At 28.8% G+C, this 27792-nt stretch overlaps 1 protein-coding gene across 1 annotated transcript in view; it reads left to right on the top strand.

Annotated features, from left to right (window-relative positions):
• LOC128394687 (beta-1,4-galactosyltransferase 4-like) overlaps positions 1-27792 on the top strand; it is a 39457-nt gene that overhangs the window by 4493 nt on the left and 7172 nt on the right. Inside the window, exons 2-4 of the mRNA XM_053355043.1 lie at positions 22129-22373; positions 22915-23102; positions 23926-24048. Coding sequence (XP_053211018.1) covers positions 22129-22373; positions 22915-23102; positions 23926-24048 — 556 coding nt within the window. The remainder of the gene's footprint in view (positions 1-22128; positions 22374-22914; positions 23103-23925; positions 24049-27792) is intronic.

The raw sequence follows: 27792 nt of genomic DNA, 5'->3' as shown, positions 1-27792 counted from the left end.
CATTTTGCATTAAATTGTTCAATTAATTATCTCTCTCTCTCTCTCTCTTTTTTGTCTTAATCACTTGTAAATTGTTATCGTGATAATTGTCTGTAATTAAATCTTGCCTCTTCCAATTAGCTCAATATGAATTATATCACAATCTTCATCTTCCCATTGCAAGTGATGAAAAACTTTTCCTCCTCATCTTTAATCACAATTAACGACAATTATAATTTGACAATACACATTACGAAATATATTAATACCATATATTTACATATATTCAATGATAATTTATATTATCATACTGATCTATTTAATTGAATCTACTGATTGTTTCGTGATAATCAATAGTTAATCATAATAAAAGTCTACCAATAGTTTCACCCAATTTTAATCCAATCATTTTTTTTTGCTGACATCTTTGCCCTAATAATAATATCAACTTTACCTTCCTGGAATCATTTTCAGTCACTTAGATTATCAGTTAATTTAGTTTATCATGATAATTGTAATCAAGGGTTTAGACACATGGAAAAGGTAATCAACGATTTCCTCGATATCCGGGTTAATATTAATATGATGAAGATGATTAACTTGATTAGATAATAAAAACTAAAAGTTAACATGTAATTGTCCTGTCAACCATTAATAATCATATGGAAAATGTAATAAACTTGTACCATTGATACAGAAAATTCAATGAGCAGAAATGATCTTATTTACGATTAGAACATTTTATTTTCTCTTCAACTTTTCCAGCTATTTTTGTGTGTCCCTTTTTCCTTCAGATTGTTAGTACATGATTCGTTTTTCCCCTCTCGAAAATTGGACCTAATATCTTGTACCAAACCTTGTAATTGGAATACGTTCCGTTACTATAATTATATTGATTTAGTTTCGATTTTATTTGATTGTTGTCAATTTTTGCTTCCTTTTCTTTGATATTGATTACGATTTGAAGTTTAAATTAACCATAAATGTGTCCAATCAACTTCATTATTGATCTGATTTTGATGTGACACTTTAATCTGTTTCCATCCATTGATGTTTGATGATAAAACTTTGATCATAACATCAGATTAGTTAACTAATAATAATCGTTACAATCAACGTGTTGATTTACATTATTGATTATCATTTGGAAAGATTTAAAAGTCTCAGTAATCAACCAAAAAGATTAGACAGTTTAAATTGTCAACAGTTAATCACATCAAAAGCCATAATTATTTAACATGTTTAATCAATATCCTGTTCCTTATTCAATTTATCAAAAGATCCAGAGTATTACCTTTTAATATCTACGTATGAATATTATACCTTCTGGGAGAAATTATTTCTTCATGATCGAGAATAAGAGTTGAAGATATAAAGGCAACTATGGTTTACTTATTTTTCCAAAATTTTACTAATATTCTATTTCGAATTTGTTTCTTCTTTGTATTTTTCTTTTTATGCTCGATTTTCTTCATTCTTAAGCCTTGAAGTTTTATAATCTGTTCTAGGATTCGAACGTGATTCATTATTCTAAACTTGCTATTTTGAAGTATCCAAGAATCTGACATCCGACGACAGTTATGATCAATATTTAAATTCTAGACTCATGTAAACTTTTACAAGAATAATGAACTTGGAATTTTTAATTACACCAAACTATTGCATGTTTCATAGTTGAAGATCTATTTCATAATAAATTATGGAAATTTAGTTCCATGATGTGACTATCATGAAAATTCCAAGTCAATATATTCAACATGGAACAGGAAAACTTTAACCTCAACGCTAATCTAATAACATACCGATAAACATGAGTTATCATTAGCTGAACAACATAATATTATTCAGATTTTTTCTTCTTTTTTCTATTTGACTCATGTTTTAATCTATTGAGATCCATATTAATTCAGTCTTTATGAGATTTTTTTCTGCCACTATGGTGAAGACTAATACATTTTCAGAATGGACCTGAATTCAAGTATTAATTATATTCATGAACCATGAATTGTTGATTTGATCAAGTGCAAATCAAGTAGCAAATGTAATTAACCATAATGATGAATAACAGTTAAAAGAAGGAAAAAAATTCCCTCATCATAAAGATTACAGGTAGGCGAAAGTATCATGAAAGAAGATGAAATTTCATGATATAATCATGATGATGGTGAAGCAATTGAGAGAGGGAAATAAACTTGTAACTCAAATTAACTAGTAGATTGTATTATCGTTTGGTTGTTAGATTAAAAATGAAAGTTACTCAGTTGGACATTTAATTTGGAATCAACTGAATCATCATGTTAGTTCACTATATCCATGGAAACTCATGTAACTACCTGTCCCTGAATTCAACTATTCCCTCTTTATATTTACTCCAATTAAGAGAAAAAGAAAATGATTCCGACTACCTAAGCTTTTTTCATTCCCATTTCTTACTTTCATTTTATTTTCTTCCATGAAAATCTTATGAAGAAATCAACTTAATTTTGTAAACTGATGATTTTCTTACAAATGATGATGATGATGATGATAAACAGATATTTAGATGATAATCTTAAAGAAAACGAGGCAAAAAATTCTTAAACGAAATAAACTACACAACTATTAGAACATGAAACAAGTACATGTAAGCAAATAGACAAAAAAGATTCTATTCTCATTGGGATTGAGACAGAAAAGGTTCAATTATTTGACTTTTCCATCTTGATTATCATAGGTTTTAGCATAATATCAATACTCATAGCATAATTGAAATAACTCATTTGAATGTTGATAACTAATAACTAATAATTCTGTAACTTTCTAAACATAGGAAATGTTAGTTTTCCAAAGTTTCAGTAACCCAGATCCAATCATCTTCTCTAGATCGTACATATGTATTATTATATTAACGTGATAGTTTTTCTGTGAAGGGAGAAAATAATATCGACTTAAATTATTAACATATAGCAGTTTAAGAGGAGACTCGATGTGGGGTAATTGAAAGGGTGGATGGTGGGTTTAGGTGGAGGCGCAGAATCTATTCCATGTAACTGGTTACATTAATGTTAGATGTAGTGGAAAAATGGTCCTCAAATAGGCTTATCTATTATCACAATCGACTGAACCATCAGTAACAATGAGAATTCCAATTCTCAGTCTAGTTTATTCTTGGCTTCTGAAATTCTATTCTTTTTATCCATTATTCCATAACATTCTTTTTTTCCCTCTGTCTGTCTATCTCTATCTTTCTTTCTATTCTATCACTTTGTTACCTTTTGGGTCTATTTTTTCGATTTTTCTTTTTTCTTTCAAATTATCTTTATCATCATCGATATATAAAAAGGCTTCAATTCTTCCAATCAGCATAACGATGAGAGGGAAGAGAGAAAACTTCATGATAACTCAAATGAAAGTAGATAAGGGTGTTAATAGAAAAGTTCTAAAAATTCATTCAAATTGGAATGATAATTTTTTATTCTCCTTCTTTTGCCAAAATTCTAGTTTTATCTTCTTCTCTCAAAAATCTAACGAGCATCCTCATCTCTTCCTGTCGATCTAATCATCCAACTTTCTATGTTACTTTTTAATCTGAAAGCTCAGATCTCTACCAGAGTTACATTGTTCTCCATCTCAATTACAGCCTTCAAAATACTAGAAGAATTTATTTCTTCATCTACAGACTAATTCTCGCCCATGTTAACCATGAATTCATTTTTAATTCATGGAACAGTTTCCAAATCAATCGATGAGAAAAACTTGAATTCTTTCCTAATCAATGTGTCCAGTTTGTGGAAATAGAGGATTTTAACTCATTTATTGCTTTCTGGAATTAGGATCAAACTGATTACCGGGTATTTACATTATCCTTTGAATATGAATAACAAGACACAATATAAATGAAGTGCAAACGGATAAGATGATTACTTTAGCATAAAATAGGTGATTAAAGATTCATGATGAAGAAAATTAAAGTCATCCCAATCTCGATGAATCATCTATTAGATGTTCATCTATCATATCATGTATTCTGATATGTTTAACATTGATTGGAAGGTGAAAGGTTAACTTTGTGTGCTAACTAATGATAATCTCTTTTCTAGTTTTTTTCTTCTTCTCTTGTTTAAGGATGAAAAAGAATTACAAGAAGCTCATTAATTTCTTTTTTGTCTATTTTTGGACTCTCTCTTACTCTCTCCCAGTTTCTTTTTCGTCATCTTCATCATCTTATTTTTGTTCCCTCTCTCTCTCTCCATCATTCTAGTTCTATCTCTTGTTTCATTGATCTTCACAGAGTAAAAAGATAGACATTGATCCATCAAGATTAATAAGACAGAAGAGAAGAAGAAGAAAAAAAACAATGAGAAAAATAATCTACCTGTAACATGATAAGAATTCATCTTGCTCCTCTTTCTCTTTACCATTTTCTTTTTATCTTCTCATCTTTATTCTATTCTCTCCTTGTAAATAGAATGATCTTTGCCTTCTTCTTCTTCCTTCCACCCATTCTTCCTTCACTTCCTCCCCTGTGATCAGAATTCTGGGTTAGTATTACCCCGGAATACATAAGATACACTTTAACCAATAAACCAAAAGGACTTTGCATCAATCAGATCTTGTTATCACTTATCTGACACACTGAGACACATACAGACTGAGTTACACACAATAAATCACAATTTGCATTGAAATGAATACAACAAAAGGCAAAAATCGTAAGCAAAAGTCTCTCTCATGAATTTACATTGTTTTCTCTTCATCATTTTCATCTCTATCAAGTTTATACTTGATCTTCTCAACTTCAAATATCTATTATGCTTTTCTCAGAACATTTTATCTATTCAGAATTCTAATTTTCTTCCTTCCTTTTTCTCTCAGAACTTCTATCAATCTCCTAGTGAATAGTAAAATCTTAAGATAACAGAACAAGATCTCACCAACTATTAATATAAATCCAAAGAAAAAAAAAGATTCACAAACATTTACATTTCCATTTTCCCCTTATAAACTTGATCTCGATCATTTCGAAAGAAAGTTCATCAATGTTCAGAATATTCCAAGATGTAAACTCATAAGTTAATAGTCATAATCGTGTATTAGTTTCAGGGTTAATTAAGGTACATAAACTTTTACCTGTATTCCATGAAAGCATGAAGATATAATTCAACTGAGAATAAGAAATAAATTCTTTGAGATGATTCTCGTGATAATTTCTAAGCTTATTGATAATGTAGCAAAAGTTTATCTCTAATTTAGTATCATGATAATGATATAACTCTGTTAAATCATAGGGTTCTTTTATCTATTATTGAAGCTTCACCTTAATGAATTTCCATCTACTTGTTGTTCATGAATAAAATACGACCCTCAAATTGTTACCTATCATGTCTTTATATTTATATTTTATCTTGTACCATGAAATTATCTCGTTGATTATAAAGAGTGTTACTGTTTCTGATGAATTATGTTTCATTCATTTCTTTGTTTTTTTTCCTAATATTATTATTATTGTAACTTGGAAAGGTTTTTCATTGATTCTCCAAGAAAACACAAATTCTGATGATATATGAATGAGGAAAACAGGTGAATATAAATAAAAAAAAGATGAACAATATCTAGCATTTAATCTGATTAGCAAAATTCATGCAAATATCTCATGTAAAGCAATGATGATAATCATGATGATTTAAAATGAATTTGAAAGGATTGAAACAAAATAACTACATGTACTTTCATGGGTTGTTCAGCTGTTTTTCGTCGTAGTCATGATTGTAATCATGAGAAGAGTTTAACTAGATTCATGGGTTTTAATGAGAAGGAAAAATATTAGTGAAGTTTTTTTCCAAAATCGTTGATTCAATAGTAATGAAAATTCATATTCATGAGAAAACATGATCGTTTCTTTCAACTGTTTACTTACTCAAATTGAATTTGAAACAATCAAAAAGAGTGAATATGATTGAAGAGGGTCGAAAAGAAAAGTTATTCTTTACTATTAATATACTTATTCGTAAATTATCAGAATGAAAGAGATTTATTGAATGGACGATTTTGATTGATTGATTAGAATTTAGGAAAAGAGAAGAAAAAGTTTAGAATGAAATTGTGAACTAGCAGATAAAATGAGAACTTGAATCATTCCCAAGCTGAATTGATGATCGATGCTCTTGTATAGAGATTGTTTTACACGAGAAAATTTCACTCTGAATATTACAAAGATTCTATGTAGAGATATATTGGTCAAAAAAGTTCGATAAAATTTATGGATAGAATATTTTCTCCCATGATAATCTCTGAATAAATGTTTGTTCAGTGTATTATTTTTACTTCCACTTGCATTACCACTTACTAGCTCTTCGACGATCACCACCCTCCCAATCACACCATCATTTCGAGGAGTTTATACAAGACTAAGGAAAAGAAGAGGAAAAAAACTTTCCATTTCCACTGTTATATATTTAAAATATTCCAAATTCTGACAATATTTACTCCATGAGAAAATGAGAGGAAAGAAAATTATTTCTATTTACTATTGGTTATAATTCTGATGTATATTTACCCTGTCATTTATTAAGAAATTGTTGAGAACTTTTTTTGTAAAGACATTTCGATTTCTCTTTTACATTCTCGATTATCATTCAATTCAATTCATTCTATGAATTTCCTGATTTACATTCTTATAAGCATACACATCATGCTATCTACTGGTTGAATCATGATAGTATTAATACATTAGAAATTCTGATATTCGGTTTTTGGGAACTTTCATCTTCTATGATCAGAGAAAACTTTACATTTTGATATGTTCTTATATCCTCTTGAGTATATCCACTCATTGAGTTTTTTTTTCTTGCAAAATTTCACCAAAATTGCATGACGAATAATTATTATCTCTTTATTACCTTTATCCCTCATCTTTGAATTATGATTCTTATGTTGATGATGATTATCATCACCACCGTGAACAATAACTTATGGTTTTCAGAAATATCTCTTTGGTTATCATCCTGTTGAGTCTGAATCTAATTTTTTTTTACTCCATGAAAATCATTCTGATTCCCATGAGCATCGTAATGATGTTGATGGGAAAGGATAGAAGATGAAATAAGATACAGATTACAATTGAAAGAGAAGGAAAAAAAAAGTTTCATTCTCAATGAAAATGTTTCTCTTTTTGCTCTTCATCATTTCATATTATCATGAAAGCCCATCAAATGAGTAACAATAATGAATTACATCTTCTTCCTCTCATTTTCATCATCTTCTTATTAGCCTTTCGTAGCCTTGGTCTGTTTTTTCATTAGAATTCATCTTATCATGATTCTCTTTTTGTTTCATGGAATATTATCTGTCAAAGTCACTGAATTAATAAGGAAAATGATGAAAGTCTCACAACAGACTCGTGAAGATGATATTGTGTAAAAGTATTACGTTTGATGACGAAAATCACAGAATTGGTTGAAGAGAAAGGGAGAAGAATGAAAAGAAAAGAGAGATAAAAAAGTTCTGAAAAGATGGAAACTTCTCTATTCAGAAAAAGATGATAAATATACACCAACCTGTCAAAATTCTGGTCCTTTATTTTTCACTCACAATTCAACTTATTCTCATCATCTATCCTACCCAACTAACATCTTTAACCATCATCTTCATCATCCATTGCTCAAAATATTAGATCAAAAAGATGATTTCTTGTCGGTAATCTTCATTTTCATCTTCATCATGTTGTTCATTTGACACTGAATTGTAATAAAAATGATTCCAATCACATTTTGACTTTTTCTCCTTTGACCTGACCTGTTTTCTCAATTTTTAGTGACATTAAGAAAGTGAATCTTATATATTGAATAAAAGAATAGTGAAAAAAAAATGAAAATAACTTAAATTTTTCGCTATCAAATTCTTTACCGTCATTATCTTCATCAGTTGAAATTATTTTATTTCTATTCTTTAAAAAGTTGATTGGAATATAATATGAATATATCTCTATGTCGATATCATTATTCTTTTGTCATTTTTTCGTAAATACCTCGATTATTATTGGTAAATTCTGATACAATCAGAATAATATCATTACAATAATGATAATGAGAAGATGAAAAGATGAGAGAAAATAATGATTACCTTTATTATTGTAATATATTGGTAATCTATTATTATATGACATGAATTTCTAGATAACGAAAATTTCTCATTAATTCGTAGCTTCGAATTTGGATTTTTTTGTTGCTTAGAAGAAGAATTTTTGAAATGTAATTGAACTAAAATTTAATCTTAATTCGAATCGATTATTAATATGAATTGAAACCTAATCCTCCATAAAGTAATATCAAATACGAAAATAAAATATCAAGACAATTAAAGAGGAAACAATAAAGTTTCATAAAACTCTCGATTAGAGCTCGATAAATATGATATGTTTGAGTTTTCTTTTTCTTTTAAATTTGAATTATATTTATTTGTAATATCAAATTCTAATAATAATGATACTTTTTCGTCATCTCCATCTTGGTTTACTCCTTCTCTTTCATCTGTCCACCTCAATTTTGATTCCTCTCATTTTGGGATTTTCTCTTTTAAAGAAATAAACATTTGACCAGACATCTGATTCCATTGGAATCCCATATAATCCCAGGTAATTTTTTTCCTTTCATGAAAGGATAACCATTTACCATCACCACCTCCTCTTGTAAAGGTCAAATAAAAGAATCGAAATCAAAAATAAATCACCAAGCTTAATAAATGAATATAATCTTCCAGATTGAAGATGGTCAGTTTTTCTACCTTCAAGTTAAATCTTCATATCTTTCCTTTTATCTTGGTTAAAAGATGATAAATATTTTCTCATCTCTTTACGAAAGATCCAGTTTTTTTCTGTTTATTTTATCTTCCGATTCCGATAAACATACACAAAAGAGATTTTTGAATTCATCAACTACCAATCTCAACTCAAGCAAGAACTTTATCTCCATTCTTATTTTACACTTAGTATTTTCTCTCTGAATTATCATCCATCTCCTCTTAATTTTACCTCCTCTTCCTCCTTCCTTTTGTTGATCATCCCTTCTCTCACCGAATACAATATTTTACTTTCATCAAAATGAACCAAATGTTGTTCTTCACATGATAAATCTTGAGCTTTTTCTATCCAGATAATGATTTAGTACGATTAGGATTTAGTCCATGTAAGGAAGTATTATGTAAGAAGTTCTGAATCTTCTTGGATAAAATGGAAGGGAAGACCTTTCTCATTCTGTCTTTTTCTCAATTCTTTTTCATCAGCTCATTCCAGTCGCTAAAATGCTTGACCATTCCTAGATATTGTTACAATTTAACTTGTAATACTATTATTAGAGAGTTAACTTGGGAGTATCTTGGTCATCTTTCATTTTTCATTTTTGTGAATGAAAAATCCCTGATGAACAATTTCCTTTGATTTCTATTAAAAGGACGATGTAATCCATAGAAAATGTTATTATCATAACATTTTCTAAAAAGTTTTAAAACTTTGTTTAGAGATTCAATGTTCAATTTCCAAGGGGTGGGTCAAGTTCAGCTGAATCTCTAATCTGATTCTCTGAATGTTTTCCATGATTATTGATGATATCACAACATATGATCTTGACTCACAGGAAATAGAGAAACAACAAAACTGACCATCTACTTGACCATATACTCAGAGAGAACTGGTTATCATTATTGATATTATAATCAGAATAGGGATCAGACAAATATGATAACCTGTCATTAGATTAAGATTGATTGTTTCAATCTCGATTGTGATTAAAGATGAAGTTTTTGCTTTGTTAATCATCTGATTTCCATTATACCTTTACAATAATTTCTGACATTAAAGTGATGAACTTTCGTTATATCAACCTGTCTGAGTTGATTCTGTAAATTCAAAAATAAACTAATCTAATTGTAGCTGATTCTCTTCAGTAAGAATCAAAAAGTTTACAAGAAAACCTCTAATAACTTAAATTGTTACAAAGTTTTCAAACTAATACAATGTACTGTTAACAAGAGATGACACCATGAACTTGAAGTCTTCATGGTTAATATGGTTGATAGGAAATGAAGTAAATAAAAAGTAGATGATCTTGATGATAATTAACATTAATTTAATTAACGTTGCTTTCATGACTAATATCATGGTAAATATTTACCAACAATAGATTCAGTATAAGGGTAACTAAGTAGAAAACATTTTACAAGAATATTGATTTATACTGATCAGGAATTTCTCTCGCTGTCTATTCATTGATAATCTGTGATAAAATCAAGAATAAAGATTCCATGGAAAAGTTCAATTTAATTGGTCTTGAACTTTTAGCTCTTAGCTACTTTCATGGTGATTATAAATTCGATGGATTCTTAGTAATGTTAAATTCCTAAGTCGATGAATAAGTTGATTGGAAAGCATGATGAGCAGAATTGATAAAGTTTAATGGAAAAAGTGAGACACAAGTAAATGAGTGGAAATTTGAAAGTGGAAGGAAGTCAAAAAGGGAGGAACAGGAAGTGAAGGGTAATATAAAAGGGCAATGTAGAGATGATATTCTGATAATGATTGAGAGATGATGATGTTCAGGTGAAGATAAGAATAAGAATGAGAATGGGAAATGAAGGATGAGGATAAAAAAGATGATAAAGATGAAAATGGGAGCCCAAAAGCAATTTCAAAATTCAAGTCAAGTCTCTTTTTTTTACTGAAAAAGTATAAAATCAGCAACGATCTGATCTAAACTGAACTGAACTGAACATAAAATACAGTTTACAATGAATTCGAGTTTCCATTCCCTAAAATAGATGCCAAAAAAGGTGAGATGTTAAAATGTATTGAGAATTATCTTCATGGTTATGGGGATGATTATCTTCATGAGATTCATCTTTCATTACCATCATAACGGTTCATGTTCACTCTTCTCATTTTCCTCATCTTTATATGTACATCCTGCAGGAAATGGCCTCCATAATAAGATGAATATTATTAATAATAAACATGTACATAGTTCAGAATACAAATTATCTTTTTAACAGAATTTTGACATTTTCTTTCTACCTCCTATTTGGAATGCCCATGCGATTCATGGTAACTGTTTAGATGGAAGAATAATATTCTGTTGAGATGAAAAAGACAGAGGAAAAAAGAGAAATATAAAAAGTTCCAAGCAACGAAATTTTTTCGTTTATTTGTCTATTCTCAGTCAAGTTTCACCATTTTAATGCTGATTCTTGATTCATTCTTGATTTTTCAGATTCTTTATGATTACATATGCATTTGCCTTGCTCTCTCATTCTGTGTTAAACTCACAATTCTCATCACAGAATATTGTCCATGGGAATTATATTACATTTAAACTGATAAAATGATAACTTTTTCTGCCTTTTTGGCAACTTTATCTTCTTCCTATGTGTATGTGTGTATTACGGTTCACTGGTCAATTTCATATTTACTCGTTCGAGCTGATTTGACTTTGCTTGACCATTTTGATGAGTTGTAATGATGAACATGAAATAAAAAATAACTTGACCGTTGATAACTCATTTCATTATATAAAGATAAACTCTGAATAATAGATGACCATGAAACCGTTAATTCATCATAAACTGACCATGGTTATGATCATCACTTATTATCACATAAAAGACTGATGAATTTAAACTTTAAAAGTTAGAATTGTACTTCTATTGAAATGTTCATTTTCATTACATGAGAAACTGAATCGACTCAGAATAGAGTTTTAAAATGTGAGAAAATGAAATTTTCGAATGTTTCAAAAAGAATGTTATTTTGTATTTAGCTTGACAAAAAGAGAAACAATTCCATTTTTCCGGTTACTCGAGCAATTTGTTCACTTGATTGTTAATGAAAGTGATTTTCACCAGAGTTAACTGAATTGTGAACAGAAAATATCTTAATTGTTACGACCAAAAACAATTGAACCTTAATCATATCAAGAATCAACAATTTACAATATTTACCAATCCTCATTGTTTAACCTTCTGTCAAGATACAATTTAGTGGTTTTCAAAATGTTAATTGTGATTAAACCACCGTTACAATATAATCAATTGTTATTTGACAAAATTAAAAGTTTATATCAGATAACTAATGTAACAGAGCTTTTATTTTAATTTACTCTAAAGCATAACGATAAACTTTTCAGACAATATTTTGCTCTGTTGATTATTGGAAAGACAAGAAAAGTTTCACACAAAATGAACTGAATTATTATAAATACATCTAATCAGGCTTCATGTATAATATTAATTGAATAGCACTTTGTAACACTGAATATTCATGATAATACTTAATGGTCAAGGAAACCGTTAATTCATCATAAACTGACCATGGTTATGATCATCACTTATTATCACATAAAAGACTGATGAATTTAAACTTTAAAAGTTAGAATTGTACTTCTATTGAAATGTTCATTTTCATTACATGAGAAACTGAATCGACTCAGAATAGAGTTTTAAAATGTGAGAAAATGAAATTTTCGAATGTTTCAAAAAGAATGTTATTTTGTATTTAGCTTGACAAAAAGAGAAACAATTCCATTTTTCCGGTTACTCGAGCAATTTGTTCACTTGATTGTTAATGAAAGTGATTTTCACCAGAGTTAACTGAATTGTGAACAGAAAATATCTTAATTGTTACGACCAAAAACAATTGAACCTTAATCATATCAAGAATCAACAATTTACAATATTTACCAATCCTCATTGTTTAACCTTCTGTCAAGATACAATTTAGTGGTTTTCAAAATGTTAATTGTGATTAAACCACCGTTACAATATAATCAATTGTTATTTGACAAAATTAAAAGTTTATATCAGATAACTAATGTAACAGAGCTTTTATTTTTAATTTACTCTAAAGCATAACGATAAACTTTTCAGACAATATTTTGCTCTGTTGATTATTGGAAAGACAAGGAAAAGTTTCACACAAAATGAACTGAATTATTATAAATACATCTAATCAGGCTTCATGTATAATATTAATTGAATAGCACTTTGTAACACTGAATATTCATGATAATACTTAATGGTCAAGGTTTAATAGCGACCAAGTAGCTAATGTCCAAGAAAAATGTCCATTAACTATTCACTTAGGGTTAGATTAATGTTCATCTTCAAAATGAAACTTCCATTATTATTATTTTATCATCTTGTTATCATGATGATGATGATTGTGTAATATAATGAAAGATAACAATTTACGAAAATCGAATTTAAAGAAAGTGAATGAGTGAGTGAGAGAGAGAGAGGGAGAGAAAAGTTCTAAGATTTTGTTGATCCCATTGAATAGTAATAACGGAAACCAGTTTTCTATCTTGAGCCTCGATGGGAATTTATTAGAATAATTCAATTCTATACTTGTTTGAGGTTCTTTTGTACTATTATTACATTCTGATCGTTGTAAGAGCTAAAAAACTTTGTTTCGTCTCTAAATGTTTGGCATTCATAATAATAACATATAATAAATATCTTCCTATTATCTTCATTAACATTGTTTGAATGGTTTTCACTTGTCGAGTTCTAACTTATATCAACAAATTATATTACGACTTTGAAAATTTTCAAAATAAAGGAGTTAGAGTGAGTAGAATCAGGATGATGGAGAAGGATCAATATGAAGATGTTTGTCAAATATCTAATATAAGTGATGGAATTTAAAAGATGATAAAAGTTCTGTTGAATATTGAGTAGAAATCATGAGATTCAAGAGTATTATCTCCGATGAGATCATGTTACATTAATCAATCAATAGTAAATGTTGTGATTAATTTTTATTACGAAACATGATTAGCTGATTAACTCAAAAATTGTGTTCGATAAAACCTTAATCTGTTCAGATACTTTCTTTCCCAGAATTGGTTATCATGAAAACGATTATTTTGTGAATTGAATTCAGCTGAGAGCAATTTGATTACTATTAAAGTGTTTACATGATATTCCAGGTGAATTTAAATTGATCCCATAAAAATTAATTAATATGAAAAGTTATCGTCAGTATATTAACCCAATTAAACTTTAATTAAATTGAATGAATAGTTCATTAAGTTTTTAGAATAACAAAAAAAAACTTTGATAACTTATTAGACACTTTTTTTCCCAAATCAACAGTTCGAAACTTTTTTCATTTAGTTTCCAAATTATTCTGCCAACCTCCACCATGAATTCTCAGTTTGATGACTTGCTCTTTCCAATCGATTATCCATTTTATTTCACTAATCATTAATCTTTACTCTTCATCCCTCTCGCTCTCTCTCAATGAGGAATTGGGAATTTACTATTACATTGTTCGCCATGGAAAGGTGAACAAAATAAAAGATTGAGTCAACAAAAACATGGAATAGACATGATGATAAAACTCAGAGAATTGAATTGTTGTTATTTGTTCGAGTCTACTTTTATTTTCTTATTCTATTTCTCTTGCTTTTATACAATATATTATGAAATTTATCGAAGTAAATAATAAATAAAAAGCGACAGGTAAACAACACTTGAGACTATCTGATGATTTACCTTAACCATTGAGCCTCTTTATGAAACTAACTAGTCTTTAGTGTGTCATCTCCTTTTATTTTCATTCTCTTTTACCTTTTCAAGAAATTCCCACTTCTCTTACCTGATAGTTTACTGAGTATATTGTTTGTACTCTCACTGGGAACATGATGTTTTTTTCCGAGTTGATATTTCATTTTCATGATATCATTTGTTTTCCTGCACAAATTTTTTCCTTTACCAGGATCATTATCACCCTGAGTATCAGCATGAGAATCCTTGATCTCATTTGATAACAGAATTTTTCCTTTTTCTTTTGTTTTTATCTCCATTTCTATTCCTCCCAGCCAACACCTATTATAAAATTATCCTTTACTCTCTCTCTCTCCCATCTTGCTGGTGAATTTGAATAAACTCAGCCATAGATTTCCATAGAAAACAATGTTACTTTTAACACTTTTATTGACAAGAATTTCTATTCAATCTTGATGATTGATAATCCAAAAATAATCCAATGTTGATTATGATTATCAGTTATGCAATCGATGAGGATTAACACTTTTCTTTTTTTTAATCAATATTGTGATTTATTGTTCGGATTAACTTGCAAGCGGATTATCAACCTGTCATATAAGTTACTTTTGGCTTGGAAAATTAAATTCAATATATTCTTTTCTTATTCCTATTTCTTTTACTTTTTTTCCATAATGGAACTGATTAGATTGGTGTGTCAACAGAATAATTTACCAAACGGAAAGTTCAAAATGAGATAGATAATGAATAAACTGTTACATTATTATTCTGATGATGATTCAGTCTCTGATTTTCTGTGTTCATCTAACTTAATAATCAGCATCTTTCTCATGAATGTTTCTTATCCGTTTAAATCCCATGGTGATAAAGATTTGAGATAACAATCACATTATAACAATTAATACAGGGTCGGGCAAGTTTATTTAGCCATTTTCACTCATTGATAAGTAAATGAGTTTGGTCTTTTTTCATTAGTTTTTTTAATCAAATTGAATTTTAATAACTTAAAAATGACCACACAAAGTCAAAGAAAAAAAATGATTAAGATTTAATTCAATTTCTGTGTTTCAAAAAATGAATTCCAAGCTTATTCAGAGGGGGAGGAGCTGAATAGGTGATTTTTTCATAGGTTACTGAATAAATATCGACAAATTTAGTATTATTCGATGCAAAGCAGTTAGAGCTTCAAAACGGTGCAAAAAACTTACATAAATTAATCTCTGATTAAAAATAATCAACAATTAATGAGAACCGAATTCATGATTTATCCCTAAACTAAAATTACATGTTAAAATCCCATAGGAAAACAATGGAGTATTGCACCAATTTTGAGGGAGCGCACGTTTTTCTCGTTTCGTTTATTAGTTTCAAATTTTTTTTCGACTGTTTTTGATTCAGATTGAAGATCACAATTTAGGGTATTCATTAATGTTAAGAAAATCATCATAGCATTGATATTAAGTTAATTATTCAATTTCAAAGTCGGCTAAATAAACCTGCCCGACCCTGTATATTAAAGTCACCTTATTGGTGACCTTTAACCTGCCGGTCAATGAAGACTATGATATATGACAATAATGATTACAGTCTAAATGATTGTATTGAGGGTCAAAGAAAAAGTTGATTGTTAACATTTCTGTTGACCAACATAATGGACATTATATGGACAAATAAATATAAATTGTCTCAAAATGTTACAATCATAATTAGTATATCATGATTATAAACATCTATCCATTGATGGTAAATTCAATGGAACCGTTGAAGATTAACCTGAGTATATATTTGGTAAAAAAATAAGGTTATCACATAAGATTAATTATCTTTCCTTGATGAATCTATGATTTAATCATTTACCATCATCAATGATTTGACATTAATAGTAAATCTCAATTTCGTTTAGTCAATGTATTTAAAAGTTGATTAATCTGTCTTTCTCTGCCATAAATGAATCAATCTTAATCTTCATTTATCTTTCATGATGATCCTTAGGAATTATCTTCATACCAAATGATGAAAAAAAACATATAAATACAATCAATATAAACGGAAAACAAATTAGTGTCATGATCACATGAACCACTCCTTAGTAATCAAACTGTTTACGATCAACATGTTAATCCAATTGATTTTATTTCAATTACAATTGAAAAGAGTTCATCTAAAGTGAACACAATCTATGAGATTAATCAGTTAATCAGTTAGAGTTTTGCATATAAATAAGTTTTCGAAAGAGTTACAATGTTGAAGATGATACAATACTAAAGTGTTCAAACTCGAAAATTGAAAGTTCGAAAGAGGAAAAGTTTCGTGAGGAATATTTTCCCATGAAGATGCCACACACATGACACCCTTGTCTTTGTAGTTCTGCTTTTGTTTATCATCTTCGTTGTGTATAAATTTATGATCATGAAAAATTCAGAGGAACATGAAAAAAACTCATCAACTCACGAAAATGTAATTGACTTTTTTTTATACACATTCACTCATTTGAACTCATCAACTTTTTTTCTTTTCGGAATCAAATTAATTTAATACTCTTCGAACTTGAATCGGTTAAATTTTCTCATGATTTCTTCATGATCTATTGCTGGTACTTACTACCACTTTGATCAGGGTTTTTGGGTTCGAGTCACGAAAACAATGAAAAAAAAAGTTATTATGGATCATAAACTTTTATCATAATGAGAGTAACATGGAAACAAATTTGAGCCTCAGAAAATTAGGTTAACTTATTAATATCAAGATAAGTTTATCCTGACATTCATGAGATTATCTAGCCAGGGGTTAATATATTATGTACATTACTCAACCCTCTCAGAATTCACGGAGAATCAGAACCATGGTGTGAATTACACCATGACTCAAGAATCTATCTAACGGTAAAATAGTTTTTCGTTAAATTTTTTTTCTCGCCTCGATTTCAACGGAAATGATGGTTTCTTCATTCTCGTTATCATTTATTTCATGGTTCAGTTTCTTGTGTCTTCATGAGTTAAATTATTAGATATAACTCATGAGCCATGATTATACAATTGTAACTATTTGAATTATATTAGTTGAAATATAATCTTAATATCACTTAGTTAATTTACTTTTAAATATCATTGGTTTCAAGTCTATTATCAAATCTCTTTAATGAGCTTTGAACTGTTCATTAATGAATAATATTAAATTTTCAAATTCCCTCGGGGCATCATTATCATAGATTTCTTATTATTTTTTTACTTAATTGTAGAAAATTTTCCCACCCACTCTTATTATCATTTAGTTATTAATTATCTTTCTCTATCCATTTCTTGATTGTTAACTTTGTATCTCTGTAACTGTCTCTAATTGATTAGAAATATTTATTAATAAGTCTAAACAATTAGCCAGTTGATGATGTGATTTAGATCAATTCTGACCTTAATTTTTTCTGAACTTATATCAACAATTATATCATAATACTTGTATAACTATCATGATTATCAATCAAAACTTATTTACAACAAGTAATATAATTATCATCATTAACCTCATGGGATATAAAGTTAAGAAAGTCCTTCTTTTCATGAGATTAAATTTCATCACACTTAATGATTAGTTTGTAAACAAATCAAGTAAAGTTAACCTTTATAATAATCTAATTTACGTTCATTGATTATCCAAGTCCCAGTGAATAATCAATTATGATTTCAGGAATCATCGTGAATATCATGAAATGTTCACGATCTTAACTTTATATAAGTAGATGAAATTAATTTGAGGTTTTCCATGTTAATTTAATTTCTTATGTCAACATTGAACTAATTGAGAAACATTCTGAATTATGAGTAGACATGATCAGGGTTAGAAAATTAGAATCTGAATCACTTGAGTCACTTCTTGAAATCTTCATGAAAGTTACATTTGTAATTCAAGTTCTCAAATTTTATCTTCTTCCTTTTTACTCATCACTCCATTTACAAAACTCTTTGGAAAATTTTCTTTCCTTCCATTCATGAATTTACTGAGAAAATTTACTTTTACAGAATTTTCATCTTCTGATTGAACTTGAATATTTCTCCATGATGTAAATCATTTTTACCTCATTTCCGCAAATATTTCTACTTTCCTATTCTATTCATCATTCACCATCATTGATAATCAGAATTTCATTCATAACAATAATCATCATCGATTGGACAATAATAATAAGAAATTTCTCCAAGTTGGTTGGCAATAATATTCACTTGAAGATGCATGTGTATTAATATAATTCTGGTCTTGAGTTTATCTATTTTGAAACATAATTTACCATGGAAATTGAGTAAACTTGAAAATCATGATCTGAATGATGAATATCATCAAATATAATCAATTTGATTTTATATCTAACCAATAGATGCATGAACATGATGATGAAGTTTCTCAACTGTAAGATTGGTTCAAAATCCCAACTTATCAGATAAACTTAATCAATCAACTAACAATTCAGGTTAACTATCTTGATGAATCATTAAAAGAAAAATCTTGATTTCAGCATCCTAATTGTAATTGTGACAATCTCCTAATTCATAGATGATGATTCGTGAGCTTTTATATTGATCTAGTTAACTAATTGCTACCGTTAAGTTGTAGTAGACAGAATCATCATTTTTTCCTGTTCCAGGGATTTCTATTGACTCTACAATGATAACTTTATTCTCATCATCATTGTCACATCTTTCTTAATTTTCTGACTCATTTCATCTATTATCTTGATCATTATCATCATAATCATCGCCATGTACTCAGTTACCTTTATCATGATTTCCCCTTCTTGCTATAAATACCTCGAACTATTCTATTATTACTGAACTAGGAATAACTGAGGGATGAAAAATATGACTTGAAGATCGAGTTTTTAAATCCATTCTATCAGAATGCTTAGAACTTGAAGATTTGATTTAATTCTAAAATCAGGCGAGAAATTTATTGAATCATTTGGAAGAAAAAAAAGGAAGAAGGAGAAAAAACTAAAGTTCTATTTCTTTTGAAATAATATTAAACACTCAATCAAGTCCCTTAACCTTGATAATCCCTTTGAGGTAATCGTATCATCAAAGAAATTTATTGATTGTTGTTAAGGGTTACAATTGTCAGAATTAAATATAACATGACTTTTGAAGCTTATCATGATAACCCGGAAGCAATTTCATGATAATAATGATAAAAAAGTGAAGAAAACTTTTCAATCAGACTTGATCGTTGAGAGTTGAGGCTAGATTATGATAAACATTGAATTTCTGATCAAATTTATACATAAATTGAATTATTTAAATCTGATTACAATTCCTAGAATGCTAAATTTAACCTTTAAACGATCACAATTAAACCTGAATAATACAACTACAACAGTGATAAAAAACTGAAATCGATCATGAATCAATATGCAATTACCCTGATTGTCTATGTAATCATTAACAATTTAGATTCAGTTTTTTTTTACAAAGGTTTCATTTCTGTGTATCTAATTTAGATCAATGAATAACAGTGACAAATTGTATACAATTTAAAAATGAAAAATGTTCTTCCTGTTTTGTTTCCTGGTTCTACTCGAGCTTGGAGACAATAGGAAACGATTCTTGTGATGACAAGAGAGAAAATGTAAACTCGAAACTTTACTCAGTTTGAAAATTCCTTCACCAATGAATATATACCATTGGAATTAATTTGATTACAATGATTGAATCTCATTTACTATTCTTGAAAGTGAGATATTATTCACAGAGTGAATGAGGAGAAAAGTCAGTATGGGAGGATGAAGAAGACTATTAAATTAGATGTGACAAATTGTATCTGAAAATGAAGAGAGAAAAGACAAATAATTGAACAAATTGTGTGGACTTTTTTATCCTTCCACTTCCATCTAATCCTTTTCCACCTCTCTACTCTACCTTCCACTTCTTACCAATCATTGGAGATGATAATTTGCTCGGCAAAAAATGTCCACCATTTAAATCATCACTTGATTCCTCAATCACTTCATGATTGATTCAGTTGAATGATTACAATCGATTCAGCTTATTTATCTCCTTCCCCTTGAATCCATCCCTGTCAATTACATTTCAATCAAACTATTTCAATAACAATTCTCGTTACATCAGTCATATTTTTCTCGCATCACTTATATTCATCTCTTGAAAGTGAAAATAATTTGAAATCGTGTCCACGATCAATTGATTGTTGTTAATATCAATGTAAACACTTAAAGTTTTCTTGTTATTTTCAATTAGAATTACATTTCCATTGCCATAAATAAGACACTTGAATCACAATTGTTGACTTTACATTATCAAATCAATTGAATCAGAAAATCTTAACATTATCATCATCTTAATAGTAACATCATCATCGATGATAACTCTTGACATGATGATGAAAAGAAAAACTAAAAGATTATCATCAAATATTTGGACACATGATAATTTTTCAGTTGATTTAATTGTAAGTGTAAAGACACAAGGAGAGAAAAATAAAAATGAGATGATTTCATTTGGGTGATATATTATTTGATCCATTGATTTAATAATCATTTATATTATTACTGGGAGTGAGAGTTGGTTGATGTGGATGATGATGGAGAGATGATACATTAAGATTCCCAATGTAATTCAATGATCATGTATCATGTATCACCTCCTTAGAGATATGTGAGCTTGATAAAAGTGAAGAAAAAAGTTTTCTATCAATTTATCATTTCAAATGATAATCATAATTGAAGAGGTTGAAATGATTCAGTTTTTCATTGATATTTACAATCATCTATTCACTCAATTCATGATGAACTTTTTTCATATATATAATTCAATTTATTAAATTGAGATGATTATCATTTTTTACCCTTTTAAATATTCATTGATTATTGCTGATAATTAAACTCTACGATTCAATTGTATTAGAATTTTCAATTACTCGAAAAAATTATTTAACCTTCGAGGGTAAACCTGAGGAAAATTCAGTAAAAATCATGATGGTGATGAATATTGATTTAATTAGTCGGTAGGTTGTCCCCCTGTCGCTGATGAGGAAACTAATTAAACCATACTGATTAATATTCTGATTGCAATTAATTTCAAATGTACACACAAATTATAATATAAGGGTTGTTAATCTAATTGATTAATTACTGTGATATTAGTATTTTCTCTCAATTAATGAATGGATTATCATCATTATTATCATCGTAGATTGAAAACTAGATGAAGGGGAAAATTTTTCTCATTAATTTTCATCAATAAGATTTGATAATAAACGATTTCATACCAGAATTATGATCTAATGTAAATCTTAATCATAACTCATATCAAGAAAAAAAAATCCAAAGCTAATCATCCAACTAATTAAAACTAATGATTGATTAAATAATCCAATTTGAAAATTATTAGAAATTAATCTCACACTATCTTATATCGAAAAAGGTAAATTAAATTGTTGGAATCAATCAGATTATAGTTTAGCGTTATTAGATTCCAATTCAGTTCTTTCTTTCTATTTTGAGAATTATTTTATCTCATTCTTATGATAATCTGGATAAGATAATTAAATCTTTTTATTTACCTTTTTCTTTCTCTCTCTCTCTCTCTCTCTCTCTCTCTCTCTCTCTCTCTCTAGTGGGTCGAATCAAAATTGACCTTGATATAAATTCCAATGATTGGACCTCAGATGAATCAACATGGCATTCAACTGCTCTTAAACAGGGTGGCTCATGGGAGCCAGAACATTGTAATGCTCGTCATCGAGTAGCCATAATTATACCTTATCGGGATCGATTGGAACACCTTAGGATATTATTACATCATCTTCACCCGATCTTACAGAGACAGTTATTAAACTATAAAGTTTACGTAATCGAACAGGTAATTGTTTATTATATTAATAAAAGCAATTAAATTGACCATTGAATCTTGTTGGTTGCAGAAAATTTCAAATTAACATAACTAGAGCTAAATGAACAACATTATCAACAATCTAATACTTTTAGAAAACTCTAATTAATTTTCAACAATAGTTGAGCATTTGAACAGCAATTAAGGTCTTATGATGATGATGGTCTAAAATTATTAGAGTATAATTAATGTTAAAACAAAGTTTGTAAACTATTTAATTCACCCTAATTATTAATTACGATTTTCTTTACAGCGACTTACTCTCAAACTTTTCAACAATCAAACAATTTTCCTTCTTAATTGTGAATTAAGGTTTAACAGTTGGAGGAACAATTTTAAATTAACAAATTTACATAACAATAGTTGATATTTTTGCTTAACAAATGAACTTGGTCGGTAGTGGCCTGAACTTTTTCGTTGTCTAAAAGTCAATGTATTGACCAAATATCGCTTTTCAAATTCTGTTCTGAAACTTTTTTCTTCTCTTTTTTTCTTTATATTAATCGACAAGTCTGGGAATGAGACATTCAATAAAGGTGTCCTCATGAACGCCGGTGTTAAAGAAGCCTTAAAAGATAGTGATTATCATTGTTTCATCTTTCATGATGTTGACCTGATACCTGAAGATGATAGGAACCTTTACTCTTGTCCATTTGAACCTCGTCATATGTCCGTTGCTGTAGATAAATTTAATTACTCGTAAGTATCCAAAAAATGATAAGTTATTATGATCATGTACAATTCATGAGAAAAAATATATCATGTTTCATATAAGTGAAATAAACACCATGACAATAATATCAGGTATCCAATTGAAATTAGTAAACTGACCATCTTCATAATGGCAGAAAAGAAAGAGAGAGAGAGAAATAATCATGAAAATTGTATTTTCAAATACAAAGATCATGGTATCATCATGATATTTACCAATCTAATGTCCATTCATAAGGAATATAAATAGTGACCAATTATTCAATATTATTATTCCTCCAGGCATGGAAACTGAAAAATGAAATCTCCACATTCTATTGCTCTCCCTTGTTAACCTTTTCTATTGACCTATTGACCAACCATGAAAATCTCATGATATTGAATCGTAATAAATATAATGATTTTTTTCTTCATATTAAGTGGATAGAAATTGAATATCAACAATATCAACGGTACATTGAGCACTTATGATAATACATTTTACATGCAAATCATCTGATTAGTATTATTGAAACAAATACAAAAAAACTTTTCCATCAACTTTTAATCTAATTGAAGGTTACAATTACAATTGATTGCAGTTAATAAGCGAGCAGCTCAACTAATTGAAAGAAATCTACATATAAACACAATTATGGTTTTCGGTTGTTAATTGTCCATTATGATTATGACATTGGAACAACATAACTTTTTCTCTCAAATTATGAATAGAAAATCAAATTGTCATTATTAATCGCTGTTAATATACACCAATTAGAACTTTATTGTTATCGAAGTTTTTTCTTGGCTTCTCTCCTCTTTTACTCCCTAGTCTTCCGTACGCTTATTTGGTTGGAGGAGTTTTCGCCATTACCAAAGCTGATTTCGTCCAGGTAAATGGCTATTCAAACCTCTATTGGGGATGGGGTGGGGAAGATGATGATATGGCTTACAGGTAAGTTAATTAACTTTCATATCCTTGAATCAGCAATTACAATTATTGGTTGACTTGATTAATGTAAACAAAAAAAAGCTACACTGATTTACAGATAATATAAATAATTTTTGTTGTAAACTAAATCGCATTATTATCCGGCAATCACTTTAATTGAAAATTAACTCTATTCACTCATCCATTTAATTATCATCGTTATTAACAATCAACTTGTAACAACAAATTATTATCTTTGTTTATTGATTGTTTATGGAGACTTTTGACTTAATTGCTATCAAATCTACTTGATCATTATAACTTTAATTATCGGCAGAGTTTTTTTTATCATAATATACAGAAAAATATATTTACATGTAATATATACTCAACAATTACTTGATTGTCCAAATTGTGGTTAACTTAACAATCAAAATAGCAAATTATGGTTAGTCATTTATTTGATGATAAATTGATTGATACTCTTTTTTTAATCATTAAATCATTGGAGATTATTATTATCTGATCGATAAACAATTTAACTTTTTAATAGTTTTACCAGATAGAAATTGAAATTTCTATTAATAATTTAGTGAATTAGGTGATTTGCTTCATAGGTTTATCTATTACTTTGCTGATCTAATTCAGCCTAAGGGTAAACAATTTAAATGTAAAGTTTAATTGTATTATTATATTTAGAGAGTGACAAAATTGGAAGAAAATTAAAACTGATTGATTAAATTGTGACAGTCAGCAAACGTGATAATAACAAGTTGTGATTAAAGATTATCAATTGATGTGGTCAAGTATTTTGATAGTTGTTATTAGTTTGCATTGACCATTAACTGGTTTATCTATTTGATTGTTACATTTATCAGATTAATTTAGATTGAAAAACAAACTTTATCCATAAATGGACAATTAACTTTAATGGATGTGTTTCTAATTCCTTGTGATAGTTGTGATTTAATCTTGAAGAAAAGTTGACCAACACAAATGATAATCAATTCAGTGACTTTCAATATAACCAATGAGCATTATCACCAAAATCATTTCAACAGAATTCAATATAACCATAACACTAAAAGAAAAATAAAGATAAACATTTAACACATCAAGTTCCCAGGGTGTAGATTAAGTATTATCACCTCATTGTTTCTCAGAATCAACATTGAATGTCCATTATAGCGGACATTGGACATGAACGTTCGAACATGAATTAGAAAATCGAGAAAACGAAAACAAAAATGGATTAACTTTCAGTCTCTTTTTCTTTCTCTTTTATTGTTATTCTTTTTCTAATCATTCAATTGATTAAATAAAAGCGAAAACAACTTTAATCAATTAGTATTTGTCGTAATTGATATCAAGATAAATTAGTTATTGATAATAATTAATAATCAATCATCACAATTGGAAATGTAATAAGTTGAAGGATAATGAGTATACATGAATACTGAAGCCCTCAGGCTATTGAATGATAAGTTGGAATGGTTATTATGTGTTGATACAATGAGAGGAGAGAAATTTATCAAGCTTATATTTCCCTAATCATCATCATCATATCTTGTCTATTATTAAAAGATGAAGATTATGTTCAATAGAACAAAAAAAACAGAAAATTCGAGAGAAAACAAATATTACAGAATCGCAATAATTTCATGGAAACTGTTTTCATCTCTTCGTGATGTTTATCCATTATTAGTATTCTGATAAATGCTCTGATGAGTATATATCAATATTTTACTGCCTTGAGGGTGAATAGTTGGAGATTATGTTCACAGAGAAAATCTCATGTTCTATTTATTTTTTTATGACTTTTCTCTCTCTCTCTCTCTCTCTCTCTCTCTCTCTCTCTCTCTCTCTCTCTCTCTCTCTTCCATGAGATGAGTCTCACTGTTGAAATGAAATTATTATTATTGTCTCTTCATCTTCATGATGAACAACCATGATATTGAATTCATCCTCGCGCATGAATGAGATGGATCTGTTTCTCTGAATATAAAGTTATATCTATTGGTTTTCATGGTGGAAAAATTTCTTCCACACAATCAGATTTACTCTGAGTTTTTCAATTGAACTTTTTTAAACTTTTCCTGATTAGTTTAATCAAAATCCAATAGCTAAAATCAGCAAGATGATTAATTGTTGAAGCTAATTGATTCAGTTTAATCATGTTTGTCAACTTTTAACTTTATCATGATTGATTTCGAGTCAGATGATTAACTTTGATTCTGATTCATTAATTTTCTTCATTATTATCATCATGATATTGTAAAAGTTGAGGTTGATGATGAAATTTGAAATTGATTTATTTTCACTTAACACAAACTTTAATTTCTTCTCAATTTCGATATTAAACAAATTACAATTTTTCGTTTCACTTTGATGAGGATACTCACACACAAACCAATTTCAACTAAGATCGGGACCACAACCAGACTAACTATACTGGTTATTCAACCTTATTTTTATATGAAATTTTTCTCTCTTTCTATTTTCTCTGTCGACAATTCGTGGTACTTTGACTTTTACCTTCATTATCACCTTGATCTTTGTTTGTTTTTCTCGTAACAATTTCTTAATTAAAAGCGACTTTGGACTAACTAATTAAGTGAACACCTAAATCAACATTAGATAATTTTCTCGATAACCTTTTAATTTTTGGATCATTACATTCACCCCTTCTAGTTAGTCCGAAGCCTCTTGAGGAACAATTAACTAATTTAACTAAATTAACGAAACTAACTTTTTTTTTGGGTCAATACTATCGAAGCTTGCGATAGATCGCTCAACCGTTCGGTCGTAGTTAACAACAACTATGGGGTCATTTCTGTTTCCGTCTTTCTATTTGCAACAACAATAACACAACTTTTTCTTCTTATTCGCCTTCATTATTCATCTTAAAAATTTTTTTTTTTTTTGTTTATTTTGATTATTGAGTTTTTTTTTTTATTTGTTTCTTATTCAAAATTTTCATCTCTTATTACCTTAAAAAATTTTTTTTTCTTCTATTTCTACTTTCACCATGTCGGCAAAGGTTTACTCCGATTTTCTACAGGTAAAAAAAAGAAACTTCTTACTCATTTTCTTATGTAGATTCATATTAATTTTGTTTTGTTATTCTTCTATTTTTCTTTCTTATTGTATGTTAGTGTGTGGCTGAGGTTAGGGCGATGATGGAAACATTTGCTTCTATTTCTGACTCCAATGAATATTTACGCGCGGTCATTACAATGAATAGAATGTCACCCATTGCTACAGATGTCGAGGCATTTTGTGAATCCATGATTTTTTTAGAGGAGGGAGATGATGAAGAGGAAGATGCTGATAAGGATGAGGATGGAGATAGGGATGAAAAGGATCATAAGGATGAAGGAAAGGGAGATAATAAATTGGAGGAAAATGATGTTGATGATGATGATAATTTTCCACACCCAACTATTTTATTAAAAAAAATGAACGAGGGAGAAATTTTTGACCTGAAGTTTCCAGCATTAGTCCATATTCGCAGGCGACTAACCAATAACCCATATCCTTTCATTAATCGCTTATTATCTGAGCTGATTAACACTCCGCACTATGGGTTCTGGGTCGGGTTTTCAACCGCTCAGGATCATTTAAAATGTCGATTTTGCCCTTATTGTTTTAAGGTGAAAGAGCCTAAACGGTGGAAAAACTTAATTTCTCACCTGGTCCACTCTCATGCAAGGAAAATTCCTAATTGCAACGGGATGATTCCCTCTCTCCAAAAAGTTTGGAATAAAT

Source organism: Panonychus citri, unplaced genomic scaffold, assembly GCF_014898815.1.
Source record: "Panonychus citri isolate SS breed McGregor unplaced genomic scaffold, ASM1489881v1 Contig00140, whole genome shotgun sequence".
In the NCBI taxonomy this organism is placed as follows: domain Eukaryota; kingdom Metazoa; phylum Arthropoda; class Arachnida; order Trombidiformes; family Tetranychidae; genus Panonychus; species Panonychus citri.
Note: the sequence above shows the minus strand (reverse complement) of the source record. Positions and strands in the feature narration are given on the sequence as shown.